This window comes from Neofelis nebulosa, chromosome 13 (assembly GCF_028018385.1).
Source record: "Neofelis nebulosa isolate mNeoNeb1 chromosome 13, mNeoNeb1.pri, whole genome shotgun sequence".
Classification (NCBI taxonomy): domain Eukaryota; kingdom Metazoa; phylum Chordata; class Mammalia; order Carnivora; family Felidae; genus Neofelis; species Neofelis nebulosa.
The window spans coordinates 78,602,458-78,629,883 of record NC_080794.1 but is presented as its reverse complement, the minus strand read 5'-3'; the positions used below and the strand labels follow the sequence as shown (position 1 = coordinate 78,629,883).

At 39.1% G+C, this 27,426-nt stretch overlaps 1 protein-coding gene across 1 annotated transcript in view; it reads left to right on the top strand.

Annotated features, from left to right (window-relative positions):
* The window catches only part of PDZD8 (PDZ domain containing 8), a 72,455-nt gene that overhangs the window by 27,345 nt on the left and 17,684 nt on the right, over positions 1-27,426 (top strand). Inside the window, exon 3 of the mRNA XM_058697902.1 lies at positions 12,483-12,585. Within this exon, the coding sequence (XP_058553885.1) occupies positions 12,483-12,585 (103 nt within the window). The remainder of the gene's footprint in view (positions 1-12,482; positions 12,586-27,426) is intronic.

Here is a 27,426-nt window from a genome sequence, read left to right as displayed (position 1 = left end):
GGGCTACTTCTACTAACGTCTGGAAGGACATTTTTCAAGTGGTCTGTGTCTACGGAAGTTTTGGCCTGATGTTCCTTGTTTTCTTTCAGTGAATTTTCTTGTACATTTACATTTCTTATAGATTCAGAATCAGAACATTGGATTACTTTTTCCAAAATAATCATAGCAACTTTCAAACATTTGAAGAGCAGTTTTGGACAAAATTTCGTGCTTCTCCTGTACGTACCTACTCATCTACCCATCCCTAGACCTGCAAAGATAGCCTTGAAGAAGATTTATTGCTCATTTATTCAACATACATTTGTTTAATATGATGTAGAGGAGGTGTAATAAAGAGATACTGTGCTAGGAATTTTTATGTTATATTTATTTTTAAAGTTTATTTGTTTTGAGAGAGACAGTGCAAACCAAGGAGGGGCAGACAGAGTCCTGTAAATTCTCTTTTTTAATGTTTTTATTGTTGAGAGAGAGAGAGAGGGCACGTGCCTGCATGCGGGGGGGTGGGCAGAAAGAAACGGAGAGAGAGAATCCCTGACACGGGATTCGAACTCACAAACCAGGAGATTAAGACCTGAGCTGAAATCAGCAGCCTGATGCTTAACTGACTGAGCCACCCCGGCACCCCTGAATTTTATCACTTTAAAAGTTTTAGGTCTCACACTGTAAAGGGAAGTTCTTTTCAGATTATCTGAAATACAGTTTTGAATTTCCCAGGTAAAACGTTGGGGGCAGAAACACAACTTTTTAAAAATCGGTTCTAACACTTCTTGTCAGAGTTTAAAAAAACAGTCATTCTGAATTTTTTTTGCACTAACGCTGACTTTCAAACCACAGATGAACTAAATTGCTGTATTCGTAGCACTATTAGAAGACTAAATTATTTCCACTTAGTGTTGCAGTCATATTACGATTTTTTTTAGGTTTATAATTTATTTTATAAATTCCATCTTAAAGGATTTGAGATATTTTGCAAACAAAATATAGGCCCATGTGCATTTAAGTAGAAGATAAATTATATCTAAAACAACCGTATAGAGAAGAAAAGCTCGGGTTTTCCGGCAGCAAAGGAAACTTGATGGACTACTTAGCTCTTATTTCGTGGTATACTGTGCGTGCTTTTCGGGGGAAAAGAAATTCTGGCACTCCAGTCTAGAGGGATTTGTCATATACATCTTTGTGTTAAGACAATGATGTAATGGATACATTTTCTTTTGTTTGGCTGGTTTTATCACCCAGTTAGTCACATTTTAAACAAACTAAGATTATAGTTGGTGAAGGCAAAACTATGAAGTTTTGTTGTGTGAGAGCTCTGTACTCCAAAGTAGTATATTTAGGATAACCTGTCCCTAATTATAGATCGAAGGAGATTCTAATTAAGGTCAGTTCTTCCCTGAGTCACACTGTTCTAAAGTCTGTGTTTTGTCAGCAGCTTCTAAAGTGTCGTTTTGGTTTACTGGCTTCCAAAAATACATCTTTTAACGTTTTTTCAAGTGTTAACACAAAGACAGAAAACCACAGCAGTTGACATTCTGCTCTATACCAAGAGTCTTCCCTTATTTCCCAATTAACTATTACCAGCATGGATTCATGGATTCCTATTTCTTTCTTTACTGTCCTTCATTATTTTGGTGCTTAAGTTGTCCTCTGTGGCCTCTAGGAGCCCCTCAGACTGACTGCTGTATGCTGCCTGTGACATAATCCTGTCTTTTTTCTTTTTCCTCTTCTTTTTTTTTAAGGCCTTTATCACTTTGTGGTATAACAGCTCCTCTAGGTTCATTTTGTTTCTTCTCTGTCACAGGCCTGGAATCAGCTGTTTTTCCAAAGAGCCCTAGTTTCTTTTAGTAGAAAATGATAACTAAAAAATCAAGATCTGGGTGTTGGATGTATTCATTGCTACTCATATATAACCAGAAGCCCGTTTAGCAGACAGTTAGGAAATACATATGTGTGCAGACACTTACACGTATATAATACATACAACACATACATAATTTAGAAATCATGAATTCACCCAATTCTAGTACTTCCAATTCCGGTTCATTCTCACAGGGCTTTCCTTGTATTAGTTCTTACCCCTTTCGTATTTTTGTCCCTTGAGCCCTGGCTCCCAATAACATCAACAATTTACTCATTTGCTTAATTCTTTAATACATCTCAGATAGTTTCAGAATTGCTTTGTCCATACAAATAGAGAAAACATACTTACGAAAAAGAATTCAGCATTTATTTGCAGTTCTCCCCTACTTTACCCAAGATTAAGGGCATCTGGTCAAGTACTGTATTCATAAATTAGGTTCGTTTTCCCCCTTCAATGTGTTATGTTATTCATTTGAAATATGGTTGGGCTTAGTTTGTTGTTGTTGTTTGCTTTGGTTTCAGTCTCCCTCCCTCACACCGCTGCCTTTCCATCCTTATTGATTCTTATTTTAATATGTATAGCATTCACATGCTTCCAAAATTCAAAACCATACAGAAACATATACAGATAGTCCTTACTCAGCATGGAACTGTGTTAACCAAAACCTTGCGTATCAGAACAGTGGAAAGTGGGGACACTGTTCTCACATGCAGTAACTCAAAGTAAGGACTGCCTGTGTGTATAGTCATTCAGATCTTCTGTATCTTTCCTGATTTTTTTGGTCTAGTTCTATCAATTACTGAGTGAAAAGTGTATTTAAATTTTCAACCATGACTATGAATTTCTCTCTTTTTTGTAGTTTCATTATTACATGCATATGTCCTCTTGATATATGGACCCTTTTACCATTGTGAAGGGCCCCTTTTTGTCTCACAGTATTTCTTGTCTTGATACTTACTTTGTTTGATATTGATAAAGCTGCTACAGTTTTCTTATGTTTATTGTTTGCATGGTTTCTATGTTTTTTTCTATAACCTTTTACTTTAAGTCTTTCTGTGTCTTTAACTATATATTACAAACGGTTCTTTTATGTGTAGTCTGACCATCTCTGCCTTTTCTTTGGAGTATTTAGTTCATTTATGCTTAATGTAATTATTAAGTTGTATTTCGGTCTGTCATTTTGTCCTTTAGTTTTTCTCTCATCTGTTGGTTTGGTTTGTTTCTTTTGGCTTTTTGTTTTTTGGCTTTTTTTTGCTCCTCTGCCCCTTCTTTCTATTTTTCCTGTTTTGTGAATCACATATTTTTAGAATTTAGACTTGACGCAGACCTTCAATTGTCAAAAAACACAGTATCTATAGAAAGCACAATAAAGTGAAGCATTATTATGAAAGGAGATATGCTTGTATTAGGGGAGGCAGCTTCAAGGTGACATTTTGATGTCCATGTTGTATAGTAAAATGTTTAGTTCTTCTGTAGAGAAGGCTGTTAACATTATGGAATTTGAAATTCAGTCTGTTTGAGAAGTTACAACCACAAAGTATTTCTAGCTTGCATTGGTTGTCAATCTTTTCATTTAGGTTAGTATTGTTTGATTCTGTTCACTTGGTTATTTTTCACTCTAGCGTTAACTGGTTTTTGTTTGTTTTAATCTTTTAATATTTATTTATATTTGAGAGAGAAAGAGCATGTGAGTGGGGAAGGGGCAGAGAGACAGAGACAAAATCTGAAGTAGGCTCCAGGGTCTGAACTGCCAGCTGTCAGCACAGAGCCTGATGTGGGGCTCAAACTCATGAGCAGTGAGATCATGACCTGAGCCACCCAGGTACGCCAAGTGTTAAAACTGTTTTTTTGTTTTTTGTTTTTTTAAAATCTTTCTAGGGTGGCTGGGTGGCTTAGTCAGTTAAGCTTCCGACTTTGGCTCAGGTCATGATCTCATGGTTTGTGGATTCGAGGCTCGTGTCAGGCTCTGTGCTAACAGCTCAGAGTCTGGAGCCTGCTTTGGATTCTCTCTCTCTCTCTCTCTCTCTCTCTCTCTCTCTGCCCCGCTCATGCTCTCTCTTTCTCTCTCTCAAAATAAAGATTGTCTCTTTTTTTTTTTTTTTTTTAAATTTTTTTTTTTTCAACGTTTTTAATTTATTTTTGGGACAGAGAGAGACAGAGCATGAACGGGGGAGGGGCAGAGAGAGAGGGAGACACAGAATCGGAAACAGGCTCCAGGCTCCGAGCCATCAGCCCAGAGCCTGACGCGGGGCTCGAACTCACGGACCGCGAGATCGTGACCTGGCTGAAGTCGGACGCTTAACCGACTGCGCCACCCAGGCGCCCCAAAGATTGTCTCTTAAAAAATCTTTCTGAAACAAGTAAGGCTAAGTATTAACTTTTTATTTCCTGAGTAGTTGATAAATGGGTGTTGTTATATTATCTGCATTTACTTGTTTGACATTTTATCTCTTTTAAAAAGGGAAAATGTGTAGCTAAATTTGAAGATACTTTTTGGAACATGACTCTGCAAATACTTATATTATTAATAGTATTTATTATGTGTAATATATAATATATAGTAGGCACTTTGCATTCATTATTTCCAACCCTCGGATATCTTTACAGGATTACTAGTATTCTATCTACTTTCTAGATGATTAAGATCTATAGGTTACTTGCCCATCACATCCTGGCTAGAATTGGAATCTAAGTTTGTCTGACTCCAAAATCCCTCATTCTTTCTATTTTCTTTGTAACTTAAAAAAAAAAAAAAAAATCTTACCAAGGAAAACTGGTTCTGAAATTCTTCATGTTATGTTAGAAGTATACAAAGTTTGGATTTGAGGGCAAGTCATTATTTTTTAAATGTTACCTTTTCAAGAAGATGTTGGGACAGAATTGTGTACTAATAATGAAGTATCATTTAGATGAAGGCTGAAATCTTTTCCTTCATGGGAGGAGAGATCAGAAGAAATTAGCTCAAATATGAGAATTTAAATTTGTGTAAGTGGCTGTTGAAAAATGGAAAGAATTTCTTGGAACTGTCGCTGAATATGATTCCTAGAGGTCTTTAAAGCTGTATATGTCTATAACTATAAAGGTCTGTGAATTTGACATAACCCCACCAAATGAATCCGATTCCTACAGAGATCTTGAGACTATCCCTGTATTTATTAGCTGCTAAAGTTCCTCTGGGGGGAAAAGAAAAAAAATCTTTTCTTAGTTTCTGTACACTTCTCTAGGGTAGAGTTAAATAATCCTCCCTATAATTAGGTTGCTTTTAACTAGAAGCAGACTTTCCAGAAGATTCCAGATTTGGAATTTATCTTTGAGATAAATTCCTGTGTTTCTTTTCTTCCCCCACCTCCTCTTCCCTAAGGTTATTGTGTCAGAAAATAGTACTGTTTCTTTTGTAACTGTATATATTTGCTGCTGTTTCATACAGCAAACATAGCTATTTTATTTCCTCTGATGTCTGAATTATAAAGGAATTTAAGAAAATTAAATAGGAACTAGCTGACCTAAAACCAAAACTCTGGTTTAAAAGGCCAAACTCCAGAATGTTTTAAATGTGATGTTGGGTACGCTCTTTACTCATATATGATACCGTCAACAAAACTGAAGTGAACTGTAAAATGAACTGTGGTCAGAAAATAGAATTCAAAAGAAGATCATGAATTTGATTGAATTTTCCCTCTCTTTGTACCATTATGCCATAACTGTCAATCACTGCTTCTAGTGTTTTTTTATTTATAGAAAAATATTTTCCCCCCTTTTTTCTGTCAAAATTTCTTGAATTCATTAATCTCACATTTATGTGGCCCAGACTTTCATTCACTCGCTGTGTGATCTCGGGTAAATTACCCAACTTCTCTGTGCCTCAGTTTTTTAATCTGTAAATTAGGGTAATAATAGTGCCTGTTTCATAGAGTAATTGTGAAAACTGAGTGAAATAATAAACGTAGAAGCTTTTAGCCCTGCCCTACAGTAATCGTGAGCTGCCACCACTGCTCCCAGTTCTTCTGTCGCTGCTGCCTTCACTTTGTGTCCACACTGCGGTGAATACAGAAAAGTGGGAAGTCCAGTGCCCGAACTCTTGAAACTTGAAATGCAGGTGGGGCTAACAGACAAATACATAAACAAGCCAACTGCACAAGGCTGTCTTACTTGAAAGGAGGCTTAGCGAATAAGTACTATAGAAACTTAGTGCAAGGAGAAGTATTTTGGAGCTGAAAGTGCTATGGAAAACTTCGTGATAAGAGGTGTGTCTTCCAAGATGGGCAGACAGACCGGTGGTAGATTTGAGTAACAGCCAGTATGATAATGTAGGCAGTTAGAAAAAGAGCCAATAAGACAAAAGTGAGAATTTGTAAAGTACTTTCAGGACCTGTCTGGGTGAAATACAGATGTTTACGTGAAAAATCAGAGCCAGATTCGCTAGCAAAGTAAGTCCAAGGTAGTTATCCTTTAATCAGAGGGCAGCTACGGAAGGTGTCTGAAAGTGACATTAAGAAGTGCTGTGTTAAGAAGATTGCTGTTTATGAGGCAGATTGCAGAGAGAAAGAGGGAGGTTGAAGCCCCAGAGACTACGTAGTGTTCTAGGTCAAAGGTGATGAGGTACACACTTGAAAGGTCTGTATCTGTAGGGACAGAAAGAAAAGCACGAATAGAATAACTAGGACAGGGTTTCTTGAGTGGCCGAATATGTGGATTCGGGCGGGGGAGGCAAAGGACTGTTAGGATTATGGTATCATTGACTTTGATTTGGTCATCAAGTATTGATTATTTTTTGGACATCGGAGGTTATGAACAACAAGACATAGCTTCTGCCTTTCAGGACAAGTGGGAGTAATCGATGTGTTTGTTTCAGAGGGTAATGAATGCGACTTTATAGACCTTTAGCAGTAGGGCATGGTTAGATTTCCCTGTAGAAAAGTGTCCTGTAAACTTGGGGTTGTAGAAGCAAAACAGGAGAAGAACAAGGACTAGACATTAGATTTGGAAGTCTTTGTCACAGACAGGAGAGTTGAGTTCTAAGTAGGATGGTTTTGTGGGGAAGTGAGGAGGTAGTAAAGGCAGGTAAGCACATATAGGAGGAGGTCAGCTAAGTTTGATTCTTTTCGCAATCTGTGAGTTGATATTTGACTCCCTATCAGTGCAAGACTCTTTTCAAATTAAGCTTAATCATTTAAAAAAAAAATTGGGTGGGAGAGGGTGCCTGGGTAGCTCAGTCAGTTAAGCGTCTGACTTCAGCTCAGGTCATGATCTCATGGTTTATGAGTTCGAGCCCCACATCAGGCTCTGTGCTGACAGCTCAGAGCCTGGAGCCTGCTGCAGATCCTGTGTCTCCCTCGCTCTCTGCCCCTCCCCCGCTCACGCTCTGTCTGTCTCTCTCTCTCTCTCTCTCTCTCTCTCTCTCTCTCAAAACTGAATAAATGGTAAAAAAAAAAAAAAAAAAAAAAAAAATTAAAAAAAAATTTTCGTTTTTCACTTTTGCTGTAAAAATGAGGTTCTTATAGAAGGGCACATCAGGAATTACTTTTCTTTTGGTCTTGAGTGCTGTAAATTCTCTTTTTTGATAGGTGGTGTTTGTGTTTATATTTAAAAATTTTTTTTTTAACGTTTATTTATTTTTGAGACAGAGAGGGACAGAGCATGAACGGGGGAGGGTCAGAGAGAGGGAGACACAGAATCTGAAACAGGCTCCAGGTTCTGAGCCATCAGCCCAGAGCCCGACGCGGGGCTCGAACTCACGGACCGCGAGATCGTGACCTGAGGTGAAGTCGACGCTTAACCGACTGAGCCACCCAGGCGCCCCATGTGTTTATATTTAACATGAGGTTGCAGTATACCTTTGCCTTTAAAAAAAAATAAACATTTTGAACTTGGAAAGAGCTTTCATAGAGCTAATAATAGTTCTTTCAGGGGACAGAGGGGTCTAAAGGCAGTTTCCTTTGCCATTTTGTTCAGCAATATGGACTCTTCCTTCCCCCTTTCCAAGTAGTATAGTAAAAAGTTTTTGTACCGTTTATTCCTTATTCAGCATCTATTGAGTGTTCATTTGACTCAAAATATGTATTAGCCAGTGACTGTTACTACTTGTTTCTGGTGATTATATAATTTGAATGGAAAGCCTTTGTTTAACTCAAGATTGAATTGTGTATGCATAGGGATGTAGAATGAAAATTGTTTTAGTGTTTTTTAAATGTTCTGCTTAAACGAAAGCAAATGCTTTCTACATTCACCTAACTTGGCTGGTACTTGTGTTTCCAGTAATTTCCAGGAAAATTTCCAGGATTTCTAGGAAATCCTTCCTGGCATTGCTCCAGAAATTTACAAGTTTTTCCAAATCTCAAGAGATACCAGTCAAGAAATCAGGAAAATGGGGGAAAACGTTAAGCTTAACATTCAACATAGAGTCATTACAGATTGAAGGAATCCAGATTACACATCACAAGCAGGCACAGGCAACACTGACGTAGGAACTGTGTCCTGGGGACCAGATACGGAGCTTTAGGGAGGAAACATCATGGTCTAAGCAGGCAGTCTTGGGTGTAGCTTTTGCCTTGTCTTGTAACTGGGAGTGTTCTTGCAAACAAATATTAATAAATTTGTGTACATACTATACTTTATACAAACTGTAAGAAACAATATCTTTTTTGTTGCAAGAAATAACAAGTTTTCTAAACAAAATAGATCCTTAAATTGACAGTATGACATGTGTTCTGTTAACTTTTCTGGGAGAAACTAAAGTTACTTTGTTAGAGTACTTATGTTTGCTGGCTTTTTCCAATATTTGAGTATTGACCATAGGCTACAGTTCTTTGTAAAGTGCTTTAATGGAATAAGACGTGAATGTAGGATGTTCTGACACAGAATCAGAAATTGATCTAAAATCAGGATTAATAAAAGCCGTATCCATTTCAATGGCAAAACCAGATTCTGGGCAATCAAAATATTTCCATTATTAAAAAGAGAAAGTTATCTGAAGCAAAATGTACCCTAACATCCAACCTGCAAGTGTTTTTGGAAGTACTTTTAACAGTTGGACCAGTTGACAGCAATGCAAAATCAAAGTTTTCTGTGCCTGGAATATTTGTCACAAAACAAAGATCAAGGTTATCAGGGCGATTTTGGGTGCCTGAGTGGCTCAGTCAGTTAAGCATCCAGTTCTTGATCTCAGCTCAGGGTGTGATCTGGCAGTTTGTGAGTTCGAGCCTCACAGCAGGCTCTGCGCTGACAGCATGGCTGGAGCCTGCCTCCTGCTTTCTCTTTCCTTCTCTCTCCCTCAAAATAAGTGAATGAATGAATGCATGAATGAATGAATACCTTAAAAAAGAAAACATTGTCAGGGCAGTTAATGCTTTGTGTACCTTCAAATGTCATTGTTAAGAAAAACTATTAAATGTTAAATATTTGTGGTATCTCAGTATTTGGAACGATTTTCATTTGGAATATATTTTGTTTCAAGGTACCCTTTTAATATTTTCTGTTCTTGAATATCAGGTAAAAATCATGCTTACATTTTATTGAAATACGTAATCTTGTCACAACATATTGACGCATAGTAATGATAAACCAAGTATTTATTACATCTTTTTGAAACAAATGTGTAAAACTTTTAGTGTAACCCTACCGATTTGCTATCATTATGATCACACGTTATTCTTTTTTTCTTTAATCAGTTTTATTAAGACATAATTCACATACCATACGATCCATCCATGCAGGGTGTACGATTTGTTGTGTTCTAGTACATTCACAGGGTTGTGCAACCGTCATCATAATCCATGATCCGATTTTAGAATATTTTTGTCCCTCCTACAGAAACCCCATACACGGTAGGAGCCAGTCCCCGTTCCCCACTAGTCCTCCTCCCCCAGCCCCAAGTAACCACTAATTTACTTTGTCTCTTCATTTGCCTACTCCAAACATTCCATATAAATGTGGAATCATACAGTATATGGTCTTTTGTGACTGGCTTCGTTCACGTAGCATCTTTTCAAGGTTCATGCGTATCGGAGCATGTATCATTACTTAATTTCCTCTTATTGCCAAATAATATTTCATTGTGTGTATATGCCACGTTTTATTTACCTCTCCTTAGTTGATGGGCCTGAAGGGTTGTTTTCATGGTTTGATTATTATGAATGATGCTGCTGTGAACATACATGTTAAGTTTTTGTGTGAATGTCTGATTTCATTTCCCAGGAGTGGAATTATTGGGTCATATGTTAACTTTTTAAGGAGCTGACGAACTGTTTTTCAAAGTGGCTGCACCATTTTACATTCCCTCCAGCAAAGTATAAAGATTCATTTCTCTACATCCTCACCAGTACTCGTTGTCTCCTTTTTTTACTAGCCATCTAGTGAGTGCGAAGTGGCATTTCTCCGTGGCTGTGATTTGCATTTCCCTGGTGGCTAATGCTGTCGAGCCTATTTTCATGTGCTTATTGGCTCTTTGCATATCTTATTTGGAGAAATGTCAATTTTAAATTGGGTTATACTAGACCCATATGAGACATACAGTTTGCAGATATTTTCTCCCATTCTGTGAACTGTCTTCTCACTTACTTGGTCATGTCCTTTGAAGTACAAAAATTTTAATTTCATTGAAGTCCTATTTATCTTTTTTTTTTTTTTTTTTGGTACTTGTGCTTTTGCTGTCCCATCTTAAGAAACCATTGTCCAAATCAAGGTCACAAAGATTTGTTTTTATGTTTTCTTCTCTTACATTTAAGTCCGTAACTCATTTTGAATTAATACGTTTTGTGTTTTTTTTTTTTTTAATGTTATAAAGGTGTTATGAAAAATACAAAAATAGGAAAAAAGTTCCGTGCTTTCAGGGATGGATTCTGAGAATTGCTTTATTTTTCCCGAATCCTGAAGACTAGTATCTTTTGGGAATTTGGGAGCATTGGCTGGTGCATAAGCCTTCTCTGCGTGACCAGAAAGGCCCGTAGGTAGTTTGCTCTTTTGAACAGATGGTGGCAGCAGAGCTGCTTTTTGTAAACTCCGTGTTTTATAATTATGAATCTTCGTGATGTTTTTGGCAGTAGGTTGTCAAGCACCATTAAATATCCATTTAAGGTTAAAAACTATTCAAGTGTAGAGATTTCTTTTCCCACGAGTGTATTCGGACTTTTTAGTTTATGAAGCCGGTTTGTGAGGTATGGACATGATTTGCTCAAAGTCTCCAGCCTTAGGACACAATTTTCTCCTATTACTCTAATGTGAGTTTTTTGTAAGTTAATTGAAAAAAATTTTTTTAATCTTATTTTTCACACACACACACACACACACACACACACACACACACACACAGAATCCGAATCAGGCTCCAGGCTCTGAGTTGTCAGCACAGAGCCCAACACGGGGCTCGAACTCACGAGCTGTGAGATCATGACCTGAGCTGAAGTCGGACGCTTAACTCACTGAGCCACCCAGGTGCCCCTTTTTAAAGTTTATTGTAAGAGCGAGCACGTGCATGCACATGCACGCATAAGCGGGGCAGGGGTGGAGGTGGGGAGTGGGGGAGAGAGATAGAAAGATAGAGAGGGAGGGAGAGAGAATGAATCCCAAGCAGGCTCCGCACTGCCAGCTCAGAGCCCAGTGCAGGGCTCGATCTCACGACCGTGAGATCATGACCTGAGCCGAAATCAAGAGTCAGACACTCAACCAACCGAGTGCCCATCTAATGTGTTTTATCTACTTTTAAAAATGATTATCTCATTTCTACCCCCATGATCTTTGTGTAGACATAAAGTAACAGAGTAGCAGTCAAATGTTGATTAATTCTAAAGCTGTTCTGAAGCTTACTCCTGAAACACAATGGCAGACTTATGTTCTGCCTTAGAAGATAGGTAATATGGAAGCTAGACATCTGGGTAATATTTTTTTCCTTTAGTGGTAAAACTGCTTTATGTCATCTCAAGATTGGACCTGAGATTTCCTTTTTAGATCTGAATATTAAACAGTAAAATTAGGCGATTCACTTATTCCTTGACAATTATTTTCAAGTTAATAGAAATAGCAAACACTTCATCGAACACTTACTGTTTGCTAGGTGCTGTACTGAATGCTTTGGCACGCGTTGTCTTCTTCTGTTCTCACGACAGCTCTAAGTGGTATTATTTTTGCCCTGAATTTTTCAGAGAAAGCGACGGGTTTTGAGAAGGTAAATAATTTGCCTAAAGTCATGTTAGTAGACGGAGAAGTGTGTGGGTCTGTTCATAAGCAACTATGTTGGACTATTTTATGTGTGTGTGATTTTTACAGAGGTGGTATCATACTGTGTGAGTCACTCCCTAACTTGTTTTTTAAATTCAACGGTCAGATTTGAAGGTCTGTAGCTTCTGCTACTAAGTATAGATGTCTGGTCAGTTTGTTCACCTCGTGAATATCTGTGATTTTTCTGTCTGATCTAGCTGCTGAGAAAAGCTTGTCCTGAATTTCACCTAGTTTTAGCTTTGCTTCCCTTTTCCACTAGAGGGTGTGCTAAGTGTTTGACTTAATTTTTTTTTCTGTTACCAAAATTATAAGTAGTAATGGAGTAACTTGCTACTTCTTGTTATAATCAGAAAGAAACTTTTATCTCATAGAACTGGTGCAATAGTCTCCTTGTTTTATTTTTATCCTGCAGGTTACTCATTTTTGGATCCTATGACAGAGAGGCAAATATTCACTGTACGCTTGAGTTGAGCAGTGGTGTCTGGGAAGAAAAACAGAGGAGTTCTATTAAGACGGTAAAGTGGATTTGCATAGTTTTACATCTTCATAAAGTTTGTGTTTTCTAAGTATGCTTTTAATAATGTTTCTCTGTCCCTAGACTTATTTTTGGTTATGTGCAAATAAGTATGAGCAGCTCGTATTTGTCTTGTTGCAGTACACATCGGTGATAAAATGAATCACATAGAACTGTCGTACTCAGATCACTTGCTCGCATAAGAAACCTAGGCTCATTTTACTTCTAGAACTTTCAAACTGTTTCACAGGGGTGGAATTAGAATAATTCTAAGCCTCTTAGCAGTAAATTTGGAGCATTCTTTCATTCAATAGATGCTCTATGAATGCTTACTTTGTACTAGGCACTGTGTGCTGAGGAAACAGTTCCAATTAAGAAAAGACCCCGTTTTGTGGTGCTAATATGGGGTAGAGGTTTGGCAGGATGGTTAGAAGAGGGGAGAGGTGAACTACGTGTTTAGGATGGAGGTAGAAATGACAATAAATGGGTAGACCGAAGACATGAGCAAGGTAATTTCCAGAGATGGACAGATACTATGAAGAAAATGGGGTTGTGACAAAGGAGATTCTTCAGGGAAAACCTCTAAAAAGATGACACTGACACAGGATGTTCATCCATTCAGACAGAATTTCAGATAAGCAGTGAATAATTTTTTGTTGTTGTTAAAAGTATTCCCCCGGTTTTTATATGCTAAATCTGACAACCCGACACTGGAGATGGGGCCCGAATCATGAAGAGGAGCAAGCCACGTGGAGTTTGGGGGTTGAGGGAGTGGAAGGCATTTCCAGCAAAGGGAACAGCCAGTGTGTGAAGGCAGGTGGCACACGCTTGGTGTGTGTGAGGACAGAAGCCAGTGTCTCTGGAGCGTGGTACGTGAGGTAGAGTCATGCGTCATCTTGTAAGGAGTTTGAATTTCATTATTTGTGGTGGGAGAGTTTTCAGATGACAAGTCACGTGATCTTGTGTACATTTTGTACAAAATGTTCCGCTTGTGTAGACCAAGGATTGGAGGAGGATAAGAGTGCACCTAAAGAGAGATCCGTTAGGAGGTGTTTAGGGAAGTGATGTTTACTTTAACCAGGTGGTAGCTGAGGAGATAGAAGAGAATGGATTTGATAGACTTTTGGTGTATGAAGGACTTAGAGTTCTGGTTTCTTTTTTTATTAAAAAAAAAAAGTTACCTAAGTTGCAAGACTGAAAAGGCTTTTAAAATATTTTAAATGTTAGAATTAAAGATAAACAAAAATAGTGCTTTACTCTCAACATGTTTTAATTGGACGTGTTAGATTCTTTGGGTTCTTAAATGAATAAAAATTGTCACTAGTTATTGGTTAATTTGTTTCTAAAATGAGTTGGTATTTTCTGATATTCTGAATAGCAGTTTTAATAGCAATTATTATGTGCTGCTTGCAATTTGCATAAATCTAGTCTATTAAAGATTTAGAGCATTTATCAAAATGTTGTCTACGGAATTTCTTTATTAAGCCCCTGAAGTTACACAATGGAAACAGAATTCCAGAATGTTATGGCTATAATCGGGGCAGGGTTGTTGGGGCGGGCGAGTCTCTTCCCTAAGGGAACCACAGCCTTTATTTATTTATTTTTTTTTTTAAGCAGTTTATTTAATTTACTAAGCATATATTGAAATATTATGGGCTTGGTAATAATAAAATTCCAAGAGTGCTGCTTGAAACCCCAAACCTCTCTGGAATTACTTTTAGTGTTTTGAAAGCCAAGATCCATTTAGCACATCAATAGTTTTTTGCAGGAATAAATTATAGTTCTGTTCTTTCAAGGTGTGCTTATGTATTTAGTTGTTTCTATTAAATTTAACTCTTGGTGGCAATATAGACAATCCTGTGATTATTTTTTGTAGCCAGTATTTGGGAAAACTATTTCTCTACTACGTCTTCATTATGGTGAAGAAATACTTTTGAACTATGCTACCTAACTTTTATAATAGTAGTAATGGGTTTTGGTTTTCCTAGAATAATGTTATTCTTTGTAGCATTTTAAAAAATAGTCACAGTTCTCAATTTTTTAAATAGATCTATAAGCATATTTTCATGCTCTTGAAGAATGTGACTTTTAGTGGTAATGTGATATTCTTTGGACGTTCTTTTGACCTTAAATTGTTTCTCATTTCTTTCTGTAATAACTGTCGTGAATGTCCTTACATAAAAATTGAGTAGTATGAAATCCTTTTGGAATAACTAGAGTGATTTTGGTCAGGGTGGGAAAATAGGGAGGAGTAAATCGGGAAGAGGAGGATGGGCCACAGAGTGTGAATTTATGAAAGTGGTAGGGAGCTATTGAAGATTCTGAGCCTGGGAATTACATGGTCAAAATAGTGGTTTTGAAGAAAGTCTCCCATTTCTTTGATGGTTGTTCATACCCTAGCTTTTCTTCTAAGTTACATCTCAAACAATGTGAAGCAACTCCTCAGAGGAATAAAATAACCAGTTCTGAATTACATGAATACATGGAAAAGCATTATTGTTTTATACAGGTATGAAATGGTCATAATTTGCCATTGCTGTTGGCATTTTCAGTTTCCTTTATTATATTTGCAAAGATACGAGATTAGACATCTTTAATATTTTACAGCAAAGGTTAGTGAGACTTTAATCTTGAGTTATAATTTTAGGGCTTTATATATGTCATAGGTAGTTTTGGAGAAAGAATTCCAGGTTCTAATTACATCTGGTGTTGAAAGCGTCAGCAGCAGTTAAGTGTCTCCAGGCATTAAATTACATATGTCTGAATTTAATAACTCTGGGGAGGAGAATTTATTGTGTTCTTCATAAAACATTGCAGAATAGGATTAGATAATTGGCAATATATTGCAAATTGGGATAGAAAAAAGAATATCAGTAAAAAATAAGTATGTGAAAGTATTTGATGAGTTTGGAAGCTATTTTTGTATAAATACAGTTTTCAGGTTTAAATTAGTTAAAAAACATTTTTTTTTAACATTTATTCATTATTTTTGAGAGACAGAGACAACGAGAGCAAGGGAAGGACGGAGAGAGAGGGAGACACAAAATCCCAAGCAGGCTCCGGGCTCCGAGCCGTCAGCACAGAGCCTGACGCGGAGCTTGAACTCAAAGAACCGTGAGGTCATGACCTGAGCCGAAGTCAGACGCTTAACCAGCTGAGCCACCCACGTACCCCTAAATTCGTTTTTTAAATGTTGAAATGGGTTCAGTGAAGTGATCCACTAGTTTGAGTGAAAATGTAGAAAGAAAGAAAAACTAATTCTTTCCATATTTTAAACGTGTCTGTGAGTCTTTAAAGCATTATATGTACCTTATCATGTTGCTGATAGTGGCAGATCATTAATAATAATGCTACACGAATTCTTTAGATTTGTAGGGTTTGCACAAGTGTTGGGAGGTACAGATGAACAGTCTTAATGTATTAGCTGCAAGTATTCGCGAAAGCAGACGAATAGTGGCTTAAGCAAGAACAAGACTTGCCTCGTGTGCCAGGCTGTAAGAACAGAGCCCAGCTCTTACCTGGCTTCCTCCCCCATCAGGCTTAGCGTGGGATTTTTGTCCTCATGGCTGTAAGATGTCTAGTGCACCCTAGGGATCCACCCTTCAAGGAAAAGGGTGAGGCCTGAAGCCTGCCGAAGGTACATATCAGCCACGTTTTGTCCTTTTTAAATGCTTTCCTGGAAGCTCCTCCCAAGGACTTCCACTTAAATCTCATTGCTAGAACTGAGTCACGTGTTGTCCCCAGCAGCAGGGAAGTATGGCCAATCATTGTTTTTTAGCCTTTTAGAAGTAGAAGTCCAGGGTAAAGGGTTATGAATGTATTTTATGTGCCCAGTCCATAGTCTGACCATAAAAAAACGTTCACATCTGTCTGAGGACTTTTTTTTTAAGGGACTTTTTCTTATATTGGGATAGAAGTGCATAATTAAAAAGAATATGGGTTTCTTCCTGTTTTGATAGGGGCAGGGAGTTAGAAAAGAATCTTCTGGGTCCCTGAAGGTACAATAGGATGGACAGAAGAGAGATACTGGAATGGTCACGTGTTCAGCATAAATAGAAGCACTTCATGTCTTACATGGCGCAATATGCAGGTAACAGGGAACTGTGGTTGAAGGCATTAGGAGATGTCATGCTATTTTAGATCTGCCTGAAAAATAAGAAGTAATAAGTCCCTAAAGAGCATTCAGCTAACAGTTGGGGAGAATCCGTAAATGATCATTTGGAACTCTTAATCACAATGAGTATGTTCCCTTCGGAGCAATGTGGTGTCAACGGGCAGCTTGTATTCGGTGGCTGCTGTGAGGAAGGCCTTAGATCGGGTCAGCCACACCCCAGGTTATGAAAGAGGATTTCGCCTCCTAGATTCTAGGCTTTATCTCTCCGTTTGACTTGGGTGGTACCTTTCCTCCTCTCCACTGCTACCTCCCAATCAAAACCTCATTTTTTTAAATTTTTTTTTTTTTTTTGTCAACATTTTTTATTTATTTTTGGGACAGAGAGAGACAGAGCATGAACGGAGGAGGGGCAGAGAGAGAGGGAGACACAGAATCGGAAACAGGCTCCAGGCTCCGAGCCATCAGCCCAGAGCCTGACGCGGGGCTCGAACTCACGGACCGCGAGATCGTGACCTGGCTGAAGTCGGACGCTTAACCGACTGCGCCACCCAGGCGCCCCAAAACCTCATTTTTTTAAAAGATCTGATTTTGAAAGATCGGTTATGTCAGGTCCCCTCACTTTTCTTTTTAAACACACCCTTATAATTAAAGAGACATTTGAGGAAATGATTCCTGCTTTCAAAAAACTGTCAGTGTAAGAAAGGAGGCATAGGGGGGCGCCTGGGTGGCGCAGTCGGTTAAGCGTCCGACTTCAGCCAGGTCACGATCTCGCGGTCCGTGAGTTCGAGCCCCGCGTCAGGCTCTGGGCTGATGGCTCGGAGCCTGGAGCCTGTTTCCAATTCTGTCTCCCTCTCTCTCTGCCCCTCCCCCGTTCATGCTCTGTCTCTCTCTGTCCCAAAAATAAATAAAAAACGTTGAAAAAAAAAAATTTTTAAAAAAAAAGAAAGGAGGCATAGGAACCAAATATGTAACATGAGTCTATGAAATACTTTTCTCATACACAAAGAGCCAAAGCGTTTTGCCTGTAGGATCTATACTTGTTGCGTTAAATCCCACTGCCCCGAACAAGAACTGAACCGAGTGGTAGTCTAATAACTAGAAGACAGTTTGGGAGTGGCGGTAGTGGAATCAGTTTAGAACAGAGAAGGAGAGCTCTGAAACTGTAGGGAGATGGGATTTGAATGAAAGGACTTTCCTGATAAGATCAGCCATGCTTAGTTGCTGCCTAAGAACTGAACCTGACTCAGAGGCAATCTCTTTTAGAGCCCAGTGAGTCTCCTTATACTTCCAGAGTAAAGGTTAGGGCAACTGAATACAGGAAACACATGGTGGAAGGCAGGTAATCAGTCGGAAGAAAGTGTGATAATATATAAGGAACTCATTCCCTAGAGATAGGGATTAGATTAGAGTCTAATATTACAATGCTAAACAAGCATATAGAAGAAATGGAAACAGTAAATGCATTTCAACTTTCAGAATTTATTTATTTATTTATTTATTTATTTATTTATTTATTTATTTATGTTGAGAGAGACAGCACAAGTGAGGGAGGGGCGGAGAGAGAGAGAGAAGAAGAAGAAGGAGGAGGAAGAAGAGGAGGAGAGAGAGAATCCCAAGCAGGCTCCATGCTGCCAGTGCAGAGCCCGATGTAGGGCTTGAACACAGGAACTGTGAGATCCTGACCTGAGCCAAAACCAAGAGTCGGACGTGTAACCAACCAACTGAGCCACCCAGGGGACCCTTCAGAATTTTTTTGATGAAGAGCCATACAGAAGGTTCCCATATAATTTTATTAGTAGGAGAATATTTTGTCACAGAGCTGCCTTATGAGTAGGGATGACCAGGTGTAATACCCTGAATGGTTGAGTCCAGAACTTTGGTCAGTTTTCACAAATGATCTGAAACCGCGCTATCCAAGAGAAATGTACGCCATTTAGGTGATTTTAAATTTTCTTATAGCCACATTTTAAAAAGTAAATATAGGGGCACCTGGGTGGCTCAGTTGGTTAAGTGTCCAACTTCAACTCAGGTCATGATTTCATGGTTTGTGAGTTCAAGCCCTGCATTGGGCCCTATGCTGACAGTGCAGAGCCTACTTGGGATATATTCTCTCTCTCTCTCTCTCTCTCTCTCTCTCTCCCTCTCTCCCTCTCTCCCTCTCTCCCTCTCTCCCTCTCTCCCTCTCTCCCCCCCCGTCTCTCTCTGCCCCTCCCCCATTTGCATGCATGCTTTCTCTCTAAATAAATAAATAAACGTGAACTTAATTTTAGTAATGTTTTATTTGATCCCATGTCCCCAAAATATTATTTCAACATATGATCAACATAAAAAAAAATGAGGGGTTTTCTGTTTTAATTTAAAAGTATTTGAAATCTGGTGCATATTTTATAATTACAGCACATCACAATTCAGCCTAACCACACTTCAGGTGCCCAGTAGCCACGGATAGCTAGCGTCTACCACATGGGACAGCACAGACCAAGAAGAAGGACGTACGATGTAATACTGAGATTTGCGTATGGCACTAGACTTTTCTTTTCTTTTTTTTTTTTTTTTAATTTTTTTTTTTTTTTAACGTTTATTTTTGAGACAGAGAGAGACAGAGCATGGGCACTAGACTTTTCTAAGATGCTCCAAGCAAGAGGTACAAAGTGAAGAAAAAGCTCTTAGGACAATTACATAAGAAAGAATTCCAAACTATGCCTAAAATATATGAGATCTAGGATCCTTAAAGAAATACGTATGTCTTTGTGCCTCCAAAACAAATTCAGCCTTTCATAAGACTGGGTGTCACGAAATCAGGACACTTATTTAAAAACCATGAAATTCTCATAGAATTAATTATTTGCACATTTCTGGTTTCTATAATATAAGAAATCTATGAGAGCTAGATAATGTGGGGCGAAAGAAGCAAAATTAATACGGCAGAGCCACAGATAAATGAATGGGAAAAAGTGTTCTTCAGCTGAAAATACAAAGGTGGGTAAACAATTCATAGAAGCATGTAAATACAAACAGTAAGCAGTAGGATGATTGACAGATATACTGAGTAAGGAACTAGGTCTGTGGGGCAGTGAAGATGAATCTGTGTCCCTGATGATGATCAGGTGATACAAATGCTAAAAGAAAGATACTTAAAAGGTCTTTGACAGTTCTGCGCACCACACTTGCTGGTAGACTTCACAGGGACGCACAGATGCTGTATTCTTTTTATGCTGTGTGTACTGCACGTAGGAGAATCCCTGGTATGTTCCAGTTGTTCAGTGTCCTAGGAGGGCGAGGGTAGGGTGAGTGACCGTTCTGAAATACACATCTGATCCTTCAGTTGCCTCCTCGATGTGCCCCCCAAAATACTCTCTGGTCTGGCCTCTATCTCCAGTCTTCCCTTCTCCTCTCCATCCAGCTCTAGCCGTGCTGCCCGCCTTTCACTCCTTCACACGTGCCGTTCTCCGTCTACCGCACAGCCTTGGAACATGTGCGCGCTTCTGCCAACACCTTTTCCACGTGTACTCCTGTGCCTGTCCCCATTCTTCAGATCTCTGTGGCAGCCCTTAGCTTATTGGGGCCTTTCCCTACACCGCGTCGTGACGGGGCTGACCGCTGCTGGCAGTATTTCGAAGGCCTTAGTGTCCATTGACTCTCAGCTGGGTTTGACCAATGGGAAGCTCTGATGGGAGATGGGGGTAGACTGGGGAAGCCACGGTATTCCTCCTCTTCCCGTCTGCCTTGGACAACAGACATGTTTGGCAAGCTGCTGTCTCTCCTCCAGGGCTCCGTGCTCCTCCTAGGACGGCGCCGTTATGTTTCCTGCTTATGTGGGGGGTCCTAGCTGCTGGCGTCTACTAATACCACTTCCTCCCTCTGTCCTTCCAGCCAACGGTTGGTAGTGACTTGTGACTTTTGCTAGTATCGGAGTCCCTTGACTGTCTCCTGTTTGGCTTTTGGTTCTGTCACTGAGTAGCCATTGCCCTGTTGTGAAGTCCCTCTGTTTCGAATACTTAGGTGTTTTCTGTTTCCTTATCAGACCCTGACTGATCTATCAGTCAGTCGTCATTCCTCAGGAAAGAAACGTAGCCTAATGAGCCTGAAAGTCCTTGGGAATATTTCTCATAGTTGGGAACTGATACTTATATTGTATGATAATTTGATTGGTGTTATCTCTGCCAGGATCTTTACAGCAGACAGCATGATTGTTTTTGCTTACAGCATTGGCATTCAGTGGGGTATTCAGTAAATCTTTCTGTGAATACTGAAGATGACTGACTAGCCATGGCAGCCTCCATTTACCCTCAACCCTTTCTCTTCTAGATTCTAGGTTTCAGCATGACTTAGTCACAAATGAGGTTTACTGCTCAACATTCCTTCTGGGAAAAGCCTGGTTTTTACAGTGAGCGTTTTAGTTTACAAATATGGTACATAATGGTATAACGGTATTATTTAAAACATTAAAAGAACCTCTTACTCTGTGTATACAGTTCAGTGTAGCATAGATAAAATGACTGTGTGATCTAAAATTTTACTTGCCTTACTTCCCTTTTGGTTTTGGAGAGCTTCAGAAGTCTTGCTGAATGATAGCTATCCAGATCTATCCACAATTCGTTGAATATATAGAGAAAAAGTAAAAAATGAGTTCCGTAAAGAAGTGATTTCAAGTAAGAATATCTGAGACAGACAAATTTGTAAACACATTAGGCTAGAAGCTTCAGAGTTGGCATTTTGGTGTGTTTGCTTAAGGCCAGATGCCTTGCAGATAGCAATTTGGTGTTCCTATTTAACCATTTGCCATTTACAATCTTAATCTTATCAAAAGGAAGAAAAAGATTAAAGCAAATAAAGCTTTTTCGAAAATGCCAGTTTTTATGAAAACTCTGGTTTAGTTCAGTTTGATAGCATTTATGAATACAGTAGGGACTCCGTGGAATTTTAACCATATGTAATGTTCTATAATTTGGCTTCTTAAGTAAACTACCAGCCTTTTAAGCTTTAGTAGTAAATCCTATGTGGCATTTCCACTCTTAAAGTTCATCTCGGTTAAAAATGAGGGATGTGGTTCCCTGTCTCATATTTTCTTAGTGTGTTTAATATGATTGTGAAATGGTGTGAAAAGAGTAGGAATTGGGTTGAAATATAGAAATATCGACTCTCCAAATGAATGCAAGGCACTGTGTGAATATGAAAAAGAAGCTGAAGATGAGGTGTAAGCAGTGAGAGTATGGTCTTTTCCTTCAAGGAAGATAAGCAGTGAGGAAATGAGACAACGTTTGGTGAGCATGAGTATTACTATTAGCATTTGAGTGCTCTGAGGGCGTTTCAGAGCAAAATACTAGGAGGCTCCACTGGAGGGGAGATAGCGTTCTTCTAGGAAAACCAAGAAAGAATTGGAGGTGACATTTGAGCCAAGCGTCCCAGGTATATGTAGTATCTTAAGACGGTAGGAAGGGCGTTTCAAGGCGGAGGACATGGGGTAGACCCAGACAGAGAATACGTGTTGCCCAGGTTGACTAAAGAATATGGTAGTGTAGGTGGATGATACAAGACAGTAAAAGGGTTGGACCGTATTACAGAAGTGGTTTAAATACCAGACTAAGAAGTTTGGTCCTTACTGTGTAAGACAGTAGGAGTTATGGAAGCTTTTAGAACGAAAGTGGTCTCATCGGAATCCTGCTTTAAGGCAGTCTTGGCTCTGAATTTGAGTCTTAGTTGGGTCACTTATTGGCAGCATGATCTTAGTCAAAGTCCCGAAACCCTTCTCATCCACAAGTACTTTTTTCCTCTATAAAAGGGACTGACAGTGCTTCACACGGTTGTAGGAGGGGTAAAGGAAATTCTCTGTAGTAAGATGTCTAGTTTAGTATCTGGCATATAGTATAAATAATTGCTTTACTAAATCTGGCAGCAAATGGGTAAGTCCAGGATGATCTGACAAAGAAAGATGAGAAATAGTAGAGATGAGGGGTAATGAAAGTCCGTCCAGAATAGTGGCAATAAAAATGGAAAAGAGAATCAGTGTGGCTTGGAGACCACCGGAAGCAAGGGGTTTTTGGAGAGGGAGGGAGGAAGCCATAAAGACTGGAGCCTTGAGGAGGAGAGAGAAGATCTCATTGAAGTCCAGGGTTTATCAAAGGTCAGTCTAGAGATGGAATTTTTGTCATGTGCCACTTTGATCTACTGTTTGTTCTTTTTATATTTTCAGTGCTGTCACTTAAGGTTTTAACATCTAGTAAGTTGAACACTTTATTTGGAATTGTTTTTAGAGGTCTCTCTTTTTCTTTCCCTTTCTTTTCTTTGTTTTTTTTTTTTGTTTGTTTGTTTTTTGTGTTTTTTTGTGGGTTTTTTTTGGTTTTTTTTTTTTTGAGAGAGTGAGTGTGAGCAGGGGAGGGGCAAAGGGAGAGGGAGAGAGAGAGTCTTAAGCAGGCTTCATGGCCAGCACAGAGCCCGACGCAGGGCTTGATCTCACAACTATAAGATCTTGACCTGAGCTGAAATCGAGAATTGGACCCTTAACGGACTAAACCACCCAGGCGCCCCTGGATCTCTTTTTCAGATAGGATAAAGAGAACCAGAATCATTTCACACAAAAAATAGTATGAATCTAAATATTTTTTGGAATAGCTTTTGAGAACAAGTTAAGAAAATAATAAAACTGAAACATTGTTTTTGAAGTCTATTCCTAGGGACCCTCCAGTTTACTGTGATCCAAATAAAACTGATTGATTCAGTCCATACCTTGTCATGAACTAAAGCATCCTGTTCAAGGCACAGTAGCACCTCCCCATAGAAACCCACTTAGCCAACTAGCTCATTTCCTGACTCATATACCCAGATACGGGATGCAGAACAAAGAAATAAACAATTAAGAAAGTGTTGGGTGTTACCAGAGATCCTGCATAGTATACATTTCCCTGCCCACACACGTTCAGTGTGGTGGTAGTTAAGAGCAGTAGCAAGAGCTGAGCCATTTCTTGTGTCAGTCATTTTAAGACCCTATATGCAGAACCGTTTAATTCTCATAGCCACTCCATGAGAATAGGCACCATTATATCTCCATTTCATATATGAGGAAACACAGAGAAAGTAGCTTACTGAGATCCCCCAGTTTGCAAGTGGTAAAGATAGTGTGCAGACCCAGGCACTGTGACCCCAGAACTGCTGCTCTTAATTACTGTGTCATCCCCGCCAGTGGCAGGTGCGGATCGGAGTTCTTTTCACTCTAGTTCTGTGCCTGTGGAACAAGTTCATTCATCTCTAAAAGAGGTAATAGTAACAGTATAAGGGTAAAATACCTGTAAAACACTTGGCACATAATAACTATAATAGCAACTGTTATTGAATTTGACCTAAATGCCACCTGCTTTGCTGCTATAATTTTAGTGCTGATATTTTCTATATCCTTTTAAATCCTTCATGTAATAAGATGAGGACATAGCTCATGAGGGATGAGGGAATAGCTTCTTCAGTCATGGCGTAGCGTCTGTTTGTTTAAGACTTAAGGGCCCAGTAGTGATTTTTTAAGAATATCAGCCAGTTGAGGCCGACAGCGTGGCTCAGTTGGTTAAGCTTCTGATTCTTGATTTCAGCTCGGGTCTTGATCTCGAGGTGTGTGAGTTTGAGCCCCATATTGGGCTCTGGCTGACGGCACAGAGCCTGCTTGGGATTCTCTCTCCCTCTCTCTTGCCCTCCACTGCTTGTGTTCTGTCTCTCTCTGTCTCTCAAAAATAAACAAACATCAGGGGCACCTGGGTGGCTCAGTCGGTTAAGCATCCAACTTCAACTCAGGTCATGATCTTGCAGTTTGTGGGTTTGAGCCCCGTATCAGGCTCTGCCGACAGCTCAGAGCCTAGAGCCTGCTTCGGATTCTGTCTCCCTCTCTCTCTGCCCCTTCCCCACTCGTTCTCTCTCTCTCTCTCTCTCTCTCTCTCTCTCAAAAATAAATAAATGTTAAAAAAAAAAAAAAGTTTTTTAAGGGGGCGTCTGGGTGGCTCAGTCGGTTAAGCATCTGACTTCGGCTCAGGTCATGATCTCACAGTTTGTGAGTTTGAGCCCTGTGCCGGTCTCTGTGCTGACAGCTCAGAGCCTGGAGCCTGCTTTGGATTCTGTGTCTCCCTCTCTCTCTGCCCCTCCCCCACTGTGCTCTGTCTCTATCAAAAATAAATGTAAAAAAAATTAAAAACATTTTTTAATAAAAATATTTAAAAAAAAAAGAAAAAAACTTCTTAGGACTAAAGAGTGTGAATGTCATAGCATAGAAAAAAGCCTCGATAGTCTGTAATTAATAATATAGTTTTAGAACATTTAAGGAGTAGTAGTGTAGGGGACTAAACTGAGATCTCTAGCACTCGCTTTTGTATTTTACTATAAATGTGAAGTTCTGTCATTTACTAATTGAAGATACTTTAAAAATGTATAGGCTGAAAGTAAAACTAGGTTGAAGTTTTTATCTTACACGGGCCCAGGGGAAAGGACAGCAATGACCACACTTAACTCCTATGTTCTATGAAGTCAGTCTTTTTAATATTTCCGTAAGGTGCTGTGTATTTCTCCGCATAAATACTGAACATGACTGGTTCAAAGTGGCTTTGGGACAGCTGTGTTTCTCATTTGTGAGCATGTTAATTTACACTGATATTGAATCATACTAGACAAATAGGTGGTTATATTTGAAAGTTGCTTATATATAAACAGTATGCTCTATACTAGAAGAGATAAGAATGTTTTATTAATCATTGTAAATAAGACTACTTCTGGGTAATTCATTATATTTCTCTAAAGGTTATCAAGTGACTCGTAGCATATGGACAGATGGCTCATTTTCTAAATGAATGATGTGTGAATGATCTTTCATTCATATATAGTATAAACTGATCAACACTGAGAATGTCACATAAGCCTAAGTGGGAAACTGTGGAGCATAAGGAAGTGTAGGTGTCATGAAGTAGAATTTTAATTTCTGTGTGATACACTCATTTGTGAAATTTGAGGAAATGCATATTTAACAATAAAGTCAGCAGTTTCCATAAGATAAAAGTGGTATGTTTGGAAATTGGTAGGAGCTATATATTTTTGCCCCTATAAGAAAACATTCAGAAAGCTATAAAGAAAACTGCAAAAATCAACCATAATCCCACTACCTAGGGAGACTGCTGTTAACTTTTTAGGAGAACTTTATCGAGGCGCATGGGTGGCTCAGCCGGTTGAATGGCCAGTTTTGGCTCAGGTCATGATCTCCCATTTCGTGAGTTTGAGCCCCACATGGGGCTCACCGCTGTCAGCGCAGAGCCCGCTTCCACATCCTCTGTCCCCCTCTCTGCCCCTCCCTCTAGCTCTGTCTCTCAAAAATAAGTAAACATTAAGGAAAAAAAAAAACCTTTATAAACACAAACACACACTGTATTCACAGGTTATGTCTGTGGTTTTTCTTTTTTAAGAATAAAAGGAGATCATGTGTTTTATAACCTGCCTTCTTTTCTACTTAACAGTATACTGAGCCAATTTTTATTTCCATATATGTGTGTTACTGTTTTTATTTCTGCATGATACTGCACTGTGTGCCCAAATTTATTTAACCAATTGCTTATTGATGAACATGTAGACTTTTCCAGTTTTTTTATGTTGTAAAGAAATCTATAATGTCTCTGCAAGTATATTCACACACACCCATTCTTTTAAGTTTATTTATTTTTGAGAGAGAGAGAGAGAGAGTGCAGGCCGGAAGGGGGCAGGGAGAGAGAGAGACAGAATCCCGAGTAGGCTCCATGCTATCAGCACAGAGCCCAACATGGGGCTCCAGCTCAAACCCTGAGATCATGACCTGAGCCGAGATCAAGAGTTAGACCCTTAGCCAACTGAGCCACCCAGCACCCCTCCAGTAAAACCTCTTTAAAAACAGTCCACAGAACTGGAGAGTGTGATGCTAAGTGAAATAAGCCATACAGAGAAAGACAGATACCGTATGTTTTCACTCTTAGGTGGATCCTGAGAAACTGAACAGAAACCTATGGGGGAGGGGAAGGAAAAAAAAAAAAAAAAGAGGTTAGAGTGGGAGAGAGCCAAAGCATAAGAGACTCTTAAAAACTGAGAACAAACTGAGGGTTGATGGGGAGTGGGAGGGAGGGGAGGGTGGGTGATGGGTATTGAGGGGGGCACCTTTTGGGATGAGCACTGGGTGTTGTATGGAAACCAATTTGACAATAAATTTCATATATTAAAAAAAAAAAAAAAAAAAGTCCACAGGTTGCAGTTTGCTGAACCCTAATCTAAATAATTCTTTGGTCAGAGACTGCAAAAATAAAAGGCTAGTGGCACATATTTCAAAAATTGCATTCCAGCTAGAATAAAGTCCTTAGATTAGATAATAGTATTTTATCAATGTTAATTTTCTGACTTTGGTAATCATGCTGTGGTTTTAATAAAATGTGCTTATTAGAAAATACACACATTTAGAGAGTAGGGAGTAAAGGAGGCACTATGTGTGCAACTTACTTTCAGATGGTTCAAAAAAAATATGCAGAGAGAGGGAGAACCAAATGTGGCAAAATGTTAACAGTTGGGAAGTCTGGATTCAGGATAAAGTGGAAACCCTTTGTCCTATTTTTGCATCTTTACCATAAGTTTGAAATTTCAAGATAAAAGGGTAAAAAAAAAAAAATGTCTCTGAGACTCTTAATACTCCCTTAGTAAGATGTAAATTCCACCCCCCACCCCCACCCCCCTTGCAGAAGTACAGTGATA